Source organism: Artemia franciscana, chromosome 7, assembly GCF_032884065.1.
Source record: "Artemia franciscana chromosome 7, ASM3288406v1, whole genome shotgun sequence".
Taxonomy (NCBI): domain Eukaryota; kingdom Metazoa; phylum Arthropoda; class Branchiopoda; order Anostraca; family Artemiidae; genus Artemia; species Artemia franciscana.
In genome coordinates this window covers 51,617,774-51,632,973 of record NC_088869.1, presented here as the reverse complement: position 1 = coordinate 51,632,973, position 15,200 = coordinate 51,617,774, and the positions used below count along the sequence as shown (strand labels likewise).

The 15,200-nt window shown below is 35.5% G+C and overlaps 1 protein-coding gene across 11 annotated transcripts in view; it reads left to right on the top strand.

The window, feature by feature from the left end:
- The window catches only part of LOC136029437 (rho guanine nucleotide exchange factor 11-like), a 349,966-nt gene that overhangs the window by 193,642 nt on the left and 141,124 nt on the right, over positions 1–15,200 (top strand). For all 11 annotated transcript variants that reach the window (XM_065707834.1, XM_065707833.1, XM_065707831.1 and 8 more), the window contains one exon: positions 12,156–12,237. In XM_065707834.1, coding sequence (XP_065563906.1) covers positions 12,156–12,237 — 82 coding nt within the window. The remainder of the gene's footprint in view (positions 1–12,155; positions 12,238–15,200) is intronic.

The window sequence follows — 15,200 nt, the reverse complement described above, 5'->3', positions numbered from 1 at the left end:
TTCCACAGGTGATCTTGTCGAACTAATGATCCTAGAAGACTGGAGGGGGGTTTCCTGCAAGGATGGAATTGTCCTGGGAGGATTTTACGGGAGGGGGTGTATTTTATACAGGAGTACCTTTCCAAGGATGAGTTTTCCGTGAGTAGAGGGTATTTTTTATGGATAATGAGCCAGATTTACCGGCATTATTTGAAAAAGATAATAAAGTAAATTAAAAAATTTTTGAACTGAAAATATGGAGCAACATTAAAGATCAAAATGAACAGAAATTATTCCATATATAAAGGAGTTACCACCTCTCATCAGTACCTTGCTCTTTACTCTAAAGTTTGTCCGTGTGTACCAATTTTTTTAGAACGACCCATGAAACATAAGGGCTGTTTAATTAGAATAAAACTTTTTTTAAAAGTGCTAAAAACTTCAGCGTGAAGAGCTGAGGAGGTTGGCAACCCTTCGTATACGGAATTACTTCGTATTGCTAGTTTTGAGTTTTAATGTTGCTCCTTAGTTTCAGTTGAAAAAACCTTTTTTTTTTTTAACATCTAAACTGATTTGCTTCATTTGAGCCAATTCTTAGAAAAAGCGAACACGTCAGCTATATGAAGTCGTGGCGAGAGACACTCAGTCATCGCAGAGAAACTCAATGAGTGCATTTTAATGTCCAAATGTTCTAACTCTCATTGATCCCTCATCTAAATATGGCATGAGTTTTGGTGAAGGAGGGGGAGGTAGAAATTGATATATAATTCCTCATGGGAATAATTTTGTTCTACACTTTTATTATTGGCACTGGAGGTGGGTAACAGTATCACTCTCATTGTTACATTCTTTTCTATGTAGTATAAATATTGTATTCACATGCCTACCGGTCACAGGGGAAAAGGCGAGACAGGGCTTCATGGGTCTTGCCACAAAATTCTTAGCGGATTGGCGGTGACAAGTAGTGCCAGGAGCTTTGTTATTCTAAGTATTGAAATACATGAAATTTAAAGGTTGATATACATTTTATATGGAAAAGGTGCCATTTACATAAAAAAATGATTGCAGCAATGAGGGCTATACTATTACCCCACCCCTCGTACCATTGGGCTGGTAGCCCACATCATATCTTGGTTCTTTTATGGCAATGTTATAGTATTACCTCTGACTTAAACAGGTGAGTAGAACTTTCAATTTCTCTTCTAATGAACATCCTGAACTATCCAGGGGGAATATGGGGGATGGTTCCCCCAAAGAAAAGATAGACTGTAAATAATCTTTCAATTCTGTAGTTTCTCAAGGAATAAACTCTAGTAGTAGAATCTTTCTGTTTTCAGTTAAGTACATACTTTGTCAGATATGTGTAGTAAATAGCATGGGTTATAGGTTATATCGAGCAACGAGCTGGTTTTGAATTTGATTAGAAGGCACTTAGCAGTAGCTCATCAATATTTTGACAGTTTTTACCTCATCATCTCTTCACACTGAAATATTTAGGTTACAAATATACCCTTATTAAATATTATGATGACTGATGCGAGAATTTTACAAGCTGATGGATTTAGGTTAAGAGAAGAATTTGCAGGGGGAAACATCCTGACTCTCTTGGTGGGGACAAATTTGCCGAATCTTTTTTTTCTTGTTGTCTCTCTTAAAAGCGAGAATTTAAATGAAATTGACCATCTAAAATAAAAATTAAGCATGAAATTAATCTTGATTTTTTTTTTCGTTGAGTATACCTACACATGCCAGCGAGGGATTAGGTTTAGTATGTAAAATTAGGATGTTTTCGGCACCACTTGCCTGTACTGCATACATATCCATCATTTAGAATGACGAAAGAGACATTTCCAAAACTTTGGCAAAATACCTCTTTAAAACACAGAGGTTAAGGAGAATTAACTTTTAAGAATAGTCACTGGAGTATTGCTGGTTGGATTCCACCCTCCCCCTCTCTCTTCTCTCCCTTTGTCTCTCTCTTTCTCTCTCTCTCTCTCTCTCTCTCTCTCTCTCTCTCTCCTCTCTCTCTCTCTCTCTCTCCTCTCTCTCTCTCTCTCTCTCTCTCTCTCTCTCTCTCTCTCTCTCTCTCTTCTCTCTCTCCTCTCTCTCTCTCTCTCTCTCTCTCTCTCTCTCTCTCTCTCCTCTCTCTCTCTCTCTCTCTCTCTCTCTCTCTCTTGTCACTCTCTTTCTCTTTGTCTCTATCTTTCTCTTTGTCTCTCTCTTTCTCTTTGTCTTTCTCTTTGTCTTTCTCTTTGTCTCTCTCTTTCTCTTTCTCTTTGTCTCTCTTTCTCTTTGTATCTCTCTTTCTTTTTGTATCTCTCTTTCTCTTTGTCTCTTTCTTTCTCTTTGTCTCTCTCTTTATCTTTGTCCCTCTCTTTCTCTTTGTCTTTCTTTCTCTTTGTTTCTCTTTCGCTTTATGTCTCTCCTTCTCTTTGTGCCTCTCTCTCTCTCTCTCTCTCTCTCTCTCTCTCTCTCTCTCTCTCTCTCCCACACTCGCTCTCTCTCCCTCTCTCTCTCTCTCTCCCTCTCTCTCTCTCTCTCTCTCTCTCTCTCTCTCTCTCTCTCTCTCTCTCTCTCTCTCTCTCTCTCTCTCTCTCTCTCTTTCTCGAAACGAACATATTACAATACGGGGTATGGCACTGTCAAACCTCGGTTTGCGATTTTCTGTTTGTTTGAAAGATCCAGATTTTGACCGAGGATACAAGAATCAAATGCCTTGTTTTCGAGCAAAATTTGGTTCTCTAACACCAGTGACATGTCGCTGTGACACCTGTGAATGAACATTTTCGGACTGACCGGTGTGTTGTAAACATTCTGTCCTTTCACTAAATATTTCTTATTTTTATTCCATTGTAAGTTTGTTTTCTCGTGTTAAAAAAAAAAATCGTTTCTCGAAAAATTATATTTTGGAACAGCCTTTCAGAATGAATTGTGGCTGAAAACTCGGGTTTGATTTTATTTTTTAGCAGACCCAGTATTTCTGCAGTACTCCTATTTCTATTTGATGATCTTGCTCGGTAGGTACATTATGGGTGAAGAGTTGCGCACCTTTAAAAATCGTGTACACCAGGTGATGTGCACCCAGTTGTCGAAGTGTAGTGCAAAAAACTCTTCATGTCGTCATTCTGCCATGCGTGGCAGGAAAAGAAGCGGATCCAAGATGTACACCATCTGTATAATAGGGTGAAACCCCTCGGGTTCTGAATGTGGGAACAATCCTCTAACGAATGTGTTTAGCTCATGAAGGTTTCGGAGCCTTTTATTTATCATCTACCTTTTATTTAGATACATTTACAAATTTTTGTTTATATACGTAAAACATGCCTTTCGTAGTAAATATAAGGAATCACAGTGCAGATCATAAAAAAGAACAAATGTGATTTCAGGAAAGAGTACAAAGAACTTAACCTTTCTTCTTAAAAATATTTAATATTAAAGTAATTCCACATTTAAATATTTAGATTTTGTTTCAGTTGCAATACATTACTTCTCGCGCATAAGAGAATAATCCTGTATTTGTTTGGCTAGGCAAAGATGCACCTTGGCAAAGATAACGAACGATTGTAAAATCAGTCACGTCTGCTATGCATTTCGACTCAGTGAGTCTTGAAAATAGTATTTGCGGTTTCCATTTTTAATTGTAGACGTACTTTACTTCTCAAATATTGACGATTCTTCTTAGCTTCAGGTTGAATTTGACTCAACAGTCGTCATTTCCTGTATAAGTCATGATGGTACTTTTTTCCGGGTTGTGAACCTTTTTTTATAGATGGTTTAGGCTAATCTTTTTTGTTATGCCTTTGGTAATGCTTGGGCTTGGTAGATTTGTCGTTATAGTTTTTATGCTCATTAAGTTTTTTAGTACAGTGGTTCGTATAAGTCCCAAATTATTATTATTATTATTTAGTTTTTTTTGCATGAGGAGTTGAAGTTTGTAGTGAATGGATAGGAACAAGATCGTTATAGATGCTGTTTTTCTTTGGAATTTTTAGCATAAAAATTAACTCAAATTTTCATTTTTAATAGTTTGTCAAATGTCAAAACCCGAAATCCTTGTATTTACATATATGGGTACATTTTCTATGGCACTTACGGTTGGTGTTCCCCGTACAGTTTTTAGTATGTTATTTTTCCGCTCTCCTACGGTTTTAATATATCAACGAAAGATCACAACTTTAATGTAATTTCGCAGTTTGAGATTGAATTTTATCCATCTACCAAATTACATCTTTGAAATTTGGTCTTCTTTGGTTTTTTAGATCGAAACTAAGCTAAAATTAGTTGAAAATCCTTGAAAAAGGGCCCTATTCCTTTTTTTTGAAGCGATTTTAGATTCTTCACTAGAGAAAATTTTGGGTCATATCATAATTCTGACTCGGTGATTGGATAGATCTTGGACTAATTGATTCAATTATATCGTTATTACTCCTTTATTGCCCGTCAAAAAGGTACAATAGACGGAGTAATCACTAAAGAAAAAAAAATGGACACAAACACACTTTGGAAATTCAAATATATGACAAAAAACGTCCTTTGGTGCTAATTACAGCTACTGGCTTGTCGCAAATTGCTTGTTTCAGACAGAACATTGACTAGATTCATCAATCTAATTTCTCTGTGGAGCTTGAAATCTGCTCATGGTTGTAGCAGTATTTCAAAGCTGGTAAAAAGCGAGACACAGTCCATATTCACTGAAAGTTTAAAATCGTGTTTTCTAAGAATCAGACTGATGATATTTTTCTATGTTTGCTGGATAATTCCAAACTAGTGCTTTCCTGCAAATACAAAACAGTTTACTGTAGGATCTTTTGTAGAGTAGAAATAAAACATTTCTAAAAACATTATGCTGCGAAACAACAATTTTAGTTCGTTTTAAGTTTCAGCTTCGCTCTTTACTTCGACCAGGAAAACTTTGTTTTGAAAAATTAGTCTTCAGCGAAGGATAAAAGGCTGTACGATGACTGCTAAGATGTTCAAAAAACGCAAAATAGGCACCAAAAATTAAATTGTCCCTTGAATATATAGTTCTCTACTTTCTTTCTCTTCTAGGAAAGTCTTTCAATGTTGTTCCCACCTCAAAAATCTCACATGGTGTACATAGGGGGACAACAGTTGAAGGCAGGGATTAAGTCTCAAGGTCGATTTTATTCCAACTCAGCACCACCATGTGGATTCCCTTCTATTAGGACCCCTTTTATATCCACTCTCATCAGTCACTTGAGTTCTGCTATGAAGTTAGCTAAACGTTCTGCTAAACGAATCTCTAAGCACCTGGCCGGAATTGCCATTTTAACTATCAAACAGTAGTTTGGGCCAACTGCACACTTAAGGTACAGAAAAATAGCATCAAAATATGTATCACTTTAATCGGTTATTATTTAATAACGCATTGGTACAGTTCACATGAACCCTGTATTAGTGGGAAAGTGGGAATTTGGCTTTAGACTTGATGGGTCATCAACAATGACCCGAGGCTACTGTGGGACAAGTGCTTTCTCAAATTGTTTTTCCATTGTGTCATTCTTAGAAAGTCTTGTCCACACAGGTGCCCAAGGAATGAAAGATACCTTCATGAAAAGTTTTAACATTAGATAAGTCTCTATTGGGCAAACATTGGTAAAAAAAAAACAAAAGCTTTCTTCTTTGATATCGTTCCTAAGGAGGTAATTTGCCTTCACCTTAGTGTCGTCAAGTTAAGTTTATCTGGTCAATTGACCATATCTGCTACTAGGGAACTTTGAAGTAGTGATACCTTTTCACTTCTTCTGTCTTTGACTATGAAGGTGTTTGATGACTTCGCATGAAGATGACGTGGGGAACTTAGCTGTTTTTTTTCAGCCATGAAGACCTTGCACTTCTTAAACTGTGTCGAGTTGTTGGCTTGTACTCGTTCCAAAAACACGATATATTTGGATGTGAAGGTCTTTTGTTAGGCGGGTGTATAAATCAGAAGCTAGAATTTACTCTCTTTGTAATTTTAGGTTCAGAACCACTGTAATGACTAGTTATTCCCGCAACAAAGGCTAGTTTTCATGCCAATCCTAGATAAATTAGTTTCAAATTCTAGATTCACACAGTAATGATCGTGGTAGCTACTATTGACGGCTAACGAGAACATAACGTTTTGCTGGCAGACTTTTTAATTTAATTTAATCTTTGATTGTACAAACTTCTTTTGCAATCAAAGCCTATTTTTTTCAATTTTATGAAGGATCGAAGGAGGGAGGCCTCTTGGGCTAGTTTGAAGACCCTAGTGTACTGAGTAAAGCTGGCGAAATGACGTTCACGTGTTGGAAGATGAGCGATTAACAAAAAGTCGGTCCATGTGATGATGGTAAAGGAAAATAAAGCTAATATGATTTCCTGGTTCTTCTTCACCACCTTTAATGTCTTTCAAAGTCTCTCATTTTAAAGATTAAATAATGCTATTTTGAGTGACCTCAATGTATCTTGTCTTTTTTGGTGGAATATACCTTGAACTTCAAAAAAGAGGATTGGAGGATTACGAAATAATTTCAATATACAATAACGTACATTCTGTTGTGAAATTTAAATCATCTCGAGTTGCTAAATGTAATTTCAACCACAATTTCAGTCTAGAAACATAATGTCTTTGATGATTCATCAACCCAAAAGCAGACTTATTTGTGTATAAAAGTCGGTTAATTATGGCTGAACCACAATGTTTGTCAGGATAATGAAGGCCTCCTCGTAGTTTTTTGGTCTTCTAATATTTGGGTGATATTACAATGTTGTTTGGACTGGTGAATACTTAATACTGAAAATAAGTGCGTGCTGGTGAAGACGTATACAGGAGTAAGAATTTTAACTTAGTCTTTGACTCTGTGTCCAACACATAAGGATAATCTTGCTTTGAATACCTAAATTTCATTATGTGCTTGAAGTGAGATAGTTATTTAATTTTTTCCAACTTTACTGTGATTGGGGACCACAGACAGTGTTATTTCTGATGTTTAGTAAAATGAATGAACATCTACAAGTTTCTTGAGTCCAGGGTGCAAGAATAGGTTTGAAAATTCATATTAAGAAGACAAAGTCGCTAAGACTGGGAATAAGTGAAGGTAAAAAGGTGATATTGGGTAACGAGAAGATTGATCAAGGGGTCAGCTTCACCTACCTAGGTAGCCTAGTATCATTAGTAAAGACGGTTGGTGCAGTGAAGATGTTAAAAGTAGTATACCCAAGCCGAGGGCGTTTTTCACTATCGAAATTGTTTGGGAGGAGAGGAAGATAAGTCTGCGAACCAAGATTAGAATATTGGAAGCTACAGTGATGACGGTAGTCAAGTATGGTTCTAAAGCGACGATGCTTCTAAAAACGGTGGAGGATTTTCTAGATGCCTTCCAAGGAAATTACCTACGGATTGTTTTCGGCACCCGACCTATTGACCGTATCTTAAACAGTAAGCTGTCCTAAAAATGTGGCTCAATCCCGCTATCTAGGGCTATAAAGAGAGAAAGGTTGAGATGGTTAGAACATGTATTGCTTGGCCCATTATTCAGCTGCTCTATTATCTGCAAATTATCTGCTCGGCTTGGATCGTTCTTGTTGGCCGACCATCTAGGGTCAGACGAAAAACTGATCATCCCCAAATAAGGCGGGAGGATGTTGCAAGGAAAGATTAAAGGAAATGGGACCTTCCTGGGAGGGTTCTAAGAATGAGGCTTTGATTAGATTCTGATGGAGGAGGGTACAGCTACACGGCGTGCGTAGCTGTGTTAGCCTCAGGTGGCCTGGTGCCGTGCTGCGTTGTTAGTAGTAGGCTAGTAGTAGTTGTTTTTCTTCAAGAAAATGATAATTGTCTGGAAATTTTTTTATTGTATTCTTACATGTGCATGACGAACAAATAAATGCTCAAATGGGGATAAGTCCTTTTATTACTCAATGAAAACAGGTACGAAAGTCTGGATACTTCGAACACAGATACAGCGATCGTCATCAGCAGAAATACTAAAGCATTAAAATTAAAACTAAAATATTTATATAGAATAAAATAATTACTTTCGGTTCATCCACTAGATTTTTCTGAGGGAGTTAAATAACTGGAAATAACTGCAATCAGGAAAACCATATTAGCAGCATATGCAACATAACTAGTGCATATAAAATGGCTGATGATATTTGCCTATGTTTCTAGGATTTTGATAATCTAGCACTTTACTGAAAACACAAAACCCGTACATAAGAAACAAGAATGTTTTATTTCTACTGTAAAAAGAAAATAATCCTACAGTAACCTGTTTTGTGCTTACAGCAAAGGACTAGTTTGGCAAAGTCCAGCAAACGTAGGACAATATTATCAGTCTGCTTCTTAGAAAACGTTCTTTGAAAGTTTTTGTGACATTGGAGTGTGGCTCGCTATTTGCCAGCTTTCAAATACTGCTGCAACCGTGAAACTGCTGCAATCTTGTCCAAAAGGGCAATACAATTATATAATTGAATTCATTAGTCCCTAGTGCTATTGAAATGTGGATTTTGCCTTACATTTTCCTCTCAGTAGTCTTAGAAAATAATTCGGCGCTAGAAGTAATTGGCGGTGTCCTGCTGCCGACCGTATTGGCAGCGCGCCGAAACCTTCGCGGCGGTGGCGAGCTCAAGTATTTGTGGCAGCGCGCCGTCATTTTTTGACGCTACTTCGGGGACTAACCGTCAGATGCTTTATACCTCCTCATCAAAACTAGCACAGTATCTTTTTAAAAACTTGTTTCGTTATTTGTTTTCTAATTTCGTCAATTAGGCCTCCTTTTTTCTGCTTAGTAAGTGTAAATGATTTAGAAATTTTTCTTATCAGAAAATTGGTTTACCAGCGTCTTGAAACCTTAGGAGCAACCTTCCTAGTGAAAAGATTGGTCGTTAGTAACAATAAAAAAAAGAAGAAAATTCCACCGTTTAATGGAATGGTTTAGAACAACGCAGTCGACATCAAAGAAACGCAAAAAAACGTTGATAAAATCGAGACCTCATGTGTTTTGGGTACAATTTGGCTTCGACAATAATTATCAGTAAATTTTTCTTCTTTCGAGTCGTAATAAAATCGGTCACAGCTGCTTAAAGCTGTCAATTCGATGTACTGTAGCAACCAGATTATGAAATTAAATGTAGATGCACGTGTCAATAGGTGTAAATCAGTACAATCAGCAAATATTGTCTTCTCCCTAAGATATTTAAAATATATGCCTACCCCCCTCTGGCTGCTCCGATTATTATTATTAATGTATTACTAGTTTTCAAATATTCCTGACTGATCGAACGCTTTCAAAATAAAAGTTATAACGCTTCGCTGCATTTCGTGTGTGTAGTCTGAAATACGTGCATTTGGGAATTCACTGTGAACGAGGTTTGCTGTTATGTTACAGTGAGGTACCATTTTGAGGTTCTGTAAAAAAAAGCTATAAACTGCGAATCATACATATACTAAAAAAGTTTTTTGAAAAAAATATTCATATTTTTGGAGGTTTGGTCCATCCACCCCACCTAGCGGGCAAGCGTTCGTCTCCATGTCCGAAACAATTTCTTATTTTACAGGGCGGAACACGAGTCCTGCCGCGTACAAAATTCATATAATTGAATTATTGTTTTCATAATTCATATTCATAGTTTTCATTGAATTATTGTTTGAATACTCATAGCATCGTCGCACCCATTTTTTCAGTATTGCTTCACAATTTAATAAATAAATTAATCAAAGCGGTCGTAGTTACTCAAAGCTGTCAATTTAATGTATTTTTGCAAGTTGAAGGTAGGACGAAATGTATCCAAGCACGAGTCGGGAGGGAAAAATTACTCACAAATTTGGCTTAAAGATCTCATTAATCAAGTCAGTGCGATTTTATTTTTTTTAAAGCTCTAGTCAATAATTTTAGTTTCTTGTTTAAATCGCTGACATGTCGCATACTTTTAAAACATTTATTTGTGTAACCTGTCGTTAACTCAGCAGGATTTAATATTAGATATGTCAAATAATTCTTGTCTTTGGTCAGTCCTTAGACTATATTTAAACTTTTTTTCTTCTTTTTTTGAAGGAATAGCCTTGAGCCTGTCTTTGTCTCGAATCATATCTATTAATTCTTTTATTTAGTCTGTCATACAGAGAAGGAAAAAGATTAACTGTAAACAAAAAAAAAGAGAGAAAGAAAACACGTAAACGCTAAGTACACACTGAAAAATGCACTTCGACAGATTACAAGGTTAGTACCAAGATTAAGGTTTGTTTAATTTCAGTAATCGAATAATTAAAAAAAAAGGCTTAAGAACTAAATAACTACTTAGAGAAATTACTGACACTGAAGACTAAGGATGGTTTAGCCTCGATTATAATCGAGTGTTATTTGCAGTAACTTGCTTTTTTACGGAAATAATCCTCTAACAAAATAGGAATATTGGGCCCATGGAGGAATAAGATGATGTTGGAAGCAGAAGAAAACTAAACTGAAATTTGGAATGTCAGAATTTTAAAAATTTCCAAAAATGGTGCTATGTATAAATAATTAGTAGAGTAACGGAATTAAAAAGTTTGAAAAGTAGATGGCGGTAAAAACTAAACTTATTCCTGACAATGATTCATAAAACAGACCGACTCTACGCTCGATCTTAGCTAATAGGAGTTACCGTACATGCTTAATTGAGGAGCTGATGGGTAGACCGAGTGGAAATGCTTTGGATAAGGGGCTGAACTTAAGAGCGTCGTCTGCGTAACACATTGGTGGCAAATTACGACTGGCCAACTCGGATGTTCAGTTTTTTTTTTTTTTTTTTTTTTTTTTTTTTTTTTTTTTTTTTTTTTTTTTTTTAGTTCGCTCAATAAGATCGGGAAAGAACAATAAGTATTTTTTTAAACAACTTTTAGATCGTAAACCTTTGCGCTTAAAAGTATACAAATATTTGCAGAAAAACTTCACAAAATTTTTAAGCGTTCTAAAGCTCCTTGAAGAATTTCTGAAGGAATTTTTGCTTTGTAAACGGTAGTAAACTACGTGGAAAAAGAGGGACATCTTAGATAGAAAATCATGTGACTCAAGACTTTTCATTTATTTCTGGCTTAAGGTTTTATACAGGAGAACCAATAAAATGAAATTTGAATACTTAATCTTATTATTGACTTAAAACTTCTGTCAAAAACATAGAAGAACCTATCAGGTTTGAAAAGGCTGGGGTTATTTGGCTTTCCTTCTGACATAACGCTCAAAGAAAGTATGATTGACTCGTGAAAGTGTCACCAATAAGATTAAAGCACACATTCTACCATATATTTATAATCTCCCTTTTTCTCTTAGGGTAAAGCATCAGTAATGGAAGCTAGTTTCCGACCCATAGTTAACGTTTCTCTTATTAATTTCTCAGAAATTCCATCGAAAACATCTTCTGTGTGATCAATAGCAGCTCGTTAGAATGCCCTACGGTACTGTGTCTTATGTGGTATATGTACGGGTATGCTTGTAAGCACAGCTGAATTATTGAGCAGTAAAAGCATATTGAAAACTTTGGAAAATAATTAGAGTATGTTTCATAGTTTTTTAAGATTATACCATATCACCCGAAACTGTTAATAGCTGAAAATTTTGGCTCAGTTGATATTATATCATTATATTGCTAGACGTCATCACTTTAATATGCCACTGCTCGTGAAAAGACAAATTTTGCCAGTTTAAAGGAGGCATACGGGGTAAATTAACACAAATATCTAAGTCTATAATCAATTATTCTGAAACAACATTTTGACCTTAGTTTTTGTATTCTCCTTTGTGATATTTTGGTGATTCGTTTTTAAAATTAGAAGGTATATTCAATTCAGCCCAGACTAACTCCGTATCAGTCTTCCATACTCTCTGTATAAATCCTTGTTTTTAGACTTTTTTGGGGTCCTTTGACCTGTGCTGACTCGAAGGAATGTCCTTTAAAAAGCTACCCATTTTGATTTTTACTTCTCTCTCAGGCTTCTGTCGGTTTACGAGATTCGTTGGTATTTGTGCCTGTCTGTGGTTGTAGAAAGTCGAAGAAAAGACGTAAAAAGTGTAGAAAGCCTTTAGAACTGCTGAAGAGCATTGATAGAAAGTCATGTATTATGGAGCTGAGGTTTATTCCTTTCGATAAAGCAGTAGAATTTCCTGCCTTTTTTCATTCCTTTCTCTTCTGTTCATTTTGGTTCTTTTTTTAAGGTCACAGAAGCTTCCGAAAAGCGATTCAAGGCGACAGAGAAGTGGTGTTGGTCGGTCAGACAGCTTACGAGAGCCAACAAGAGTGAGTGTTGCCCTGAGTAAAGTTTTCTCCTTATTTTTCTGTTTCTTTTGGCAGAGAAAAATCACAAATTTGGTGACACCAGATAATAGCCCCACTTATTTTTAATTTTAACTTCCTAGAATCTATAGTAGCCTAAGGACAAAGCCTAATGTTTCGATTTTTTCTCAGTTGTAAATTTGTTATACCTAATATTCTGCTTCCCTCCTCCCCCCAACCAAAGAATTTTTTTTTATCATAGCCTATTTTTTTCATGTAGTTTTAAACAGTTTTACAAAAATTCGGGGTAATTTGCGCAATCGTTTAGGATTTCCTAGAAAACAAACGTACAAACAAAACGTTTTACATTGTGCTAGACAAGAGCCTGCTTTCTCTAGCAAAAATATTCTTTCATGGATTTTCGAGGGCTCTCGCTTCATTCAGGCGGCAGCTAGGGCCGGCGGCTTTTGCAAATGGACTGCGTCGATTTGATGGGAATTTTATGTGTTTTCTTTGTACTTTTTTTTTTTTTTTTACAAAAAAACAGGCTTCCATGGGTTTCATTGTGTTAGCTGCAGTATATTGCTTAAAATTCATAGCATATATATATATATATATATATATATATATATATATATATATATATATATATATATATATATATATATATATATATATATATATATATATATATATATATATATATATATATATATATATATATATATATATATATATATATATATATAGGTCCGAAACCAAGGTCCAAACCAAACGTTTGTGCTTTTCTCCCTGTCTTTTCGTCTGTAAAATTAGATTATAACAATACATTCGTTGGTTCAGTCATAAAAAAGCCCTCTTCTAATACAAAGGTCCGAGCATCAACCCTACACCAGTCGGGATCCAGCCTTGGCTCATTCATATCAACAAACATCAATACACTGAGCTACAACAGGACGGATCAAAGTCAAACATCAGAAAATAATGTTTCAAATAGCGATCACGTGCCTTGTACTTTGGATATCAAACAGTTCGTGGTAACGAGCAACCCAGCTCAATAGTAACCAAAACTCTAAAAAACGGAATTTCGATACCAATATAGACATCAAATGAATCGGATTTTTATGCTGATTTTAAATATATAAGTTTCGTCAAGTTTAGTTTTACCCATCAAAAGTTACGAGCCTGAGAAAATTTAGAATCTTAAAATCTAGAATCTTAATGAAAATCACACAATCAGATTCAGCGTGTCAGAGAACCATACTGTAGAGCTTTAAGCCCCTATCTGCAAAAATGTGGAATTTTGTATTTTTTGCCAGAAGAAAGATAACGGATGCGTGTTTATTTGTTTTTTTTTGTTGTTGTTGTTTTTTTCTTGGGGTGATCGTATTGACCCAATGGTCCGAGAATCCTGAGAAGGTTCATTTTAATGGAAATTAAAAGTACTAGTGCCAGATAGGGATTTTATTAAGGGATAAAATTGGAGGGCAACTAGGCCCCCTCCTACGGTCTTTTCCCCAAAGTCACCGGATCAAAATTTTGAGAGCCATTTTGTTCAGCATAGTCGAAAAATTTAATAACTATGTCTTTGAGGACGCCTTAATCCCCCACAGTCCCTGGGGAAGGGCTGCAAGTTATGAACTTAGTCGATTGTTTGCATATAGTATTGGTTATTGGGAAATATAGTGACGTTTTCAGGGGGGATATTTTCTGTTGGTAGCGGGTGGGGAGAGGGGCTAAGTGAGAGGATTTTTCCATGGAGGAATTTGTCATGGGGGAAGAGAATTTCCATGGAGGGGGCGCTGGATTTTTTAGCATTATTAAAAAAAACAATGAGAAATTAAATAAAAAACAAGTTTTTTCAACTGAAAGTAAGGTGCAACATTTAAGCTTAAATGAACAGAAATTATTACGTATATGAGAGGGTTCGTCCCCTCGAACTTCTTAGCCAAAAAAAGTAAAATTAATATGCAAATTACGATTCAGTTTTTCATGTACGGTGAGCCAAAATCAAAACATATATTAATTCAAAAACTTTCAGAAATTAAATAAAAAAAAAAGTTTTTCAACTGAAAGTAAGGAGCAATATTAGAATTTAAAAGCGAATAGAAATTATTAGGTATATGAGTGGATTCTTCCCCTCCTCAATACCTCGCTTTTTACGCTAAATTATTTTTAGTACTTTCAAGAGAGCTATTTATTCCAATTAAACTGCCTTTGTGATTCAAGGGTCATTCTTAAAGAAGTGTCACAAAATTTGAACTTTAGCGTAAAGAGCGAGGTATTGACAAGGGGGCGAATCCCCTCTTATACGTAATAAAAATATACGAATGTAGAAGTTCGCAAATAAAATTAAAAGTTCTGGTGGCCTTTTTAAGTAACAAAAAATGGAGGGCAACTAGGCCCCCTCCTCTGCCCCTTTTTCTCAAATTCGTCCGATCAAAACTTTAAGAAAGTTAAATTAATAAAAAGTAAAATTAATATGCAAATTTAGTTTTAATTATTCGTGTACGGTGAGCCAAAATCAAAACCTGCATTAATTCAAAACATTCAGAAATTAAATTTAAAAAAACGGTGTTTTTTTAACTGAAAGTAAGGAGCGACATTAAAACTGAAAACGAATAGAAATTATTCTGTATATGAAAGGGGCTGTCCCCTCCTCAACGCCCTGCTCTTTACGCTAAAATTTTTTATTGTTTTAAAAAGTAGAGTTGTGAGAAAGAGTCCAAGAGTTTTTTACTTAGCTTACTTAACTTTTACTTAGCTTACTTAAGCTTATTTAGTTTACTTAACTTTTAACTTAGAAAGAGTCCATTTGATCTTGCAGAGCCAAACTCTAACTTCCTGTCTGTTAAAAGTAAAACCGTTTTATTTGGTTTTAACTACCATACGTAAAGATAGCAATATATGACTTAAGAAATATCATAAAGCCTTTTATCTGGTTTAATAACAATATATAACTAAAGCAATATACGGCACAAAAAATA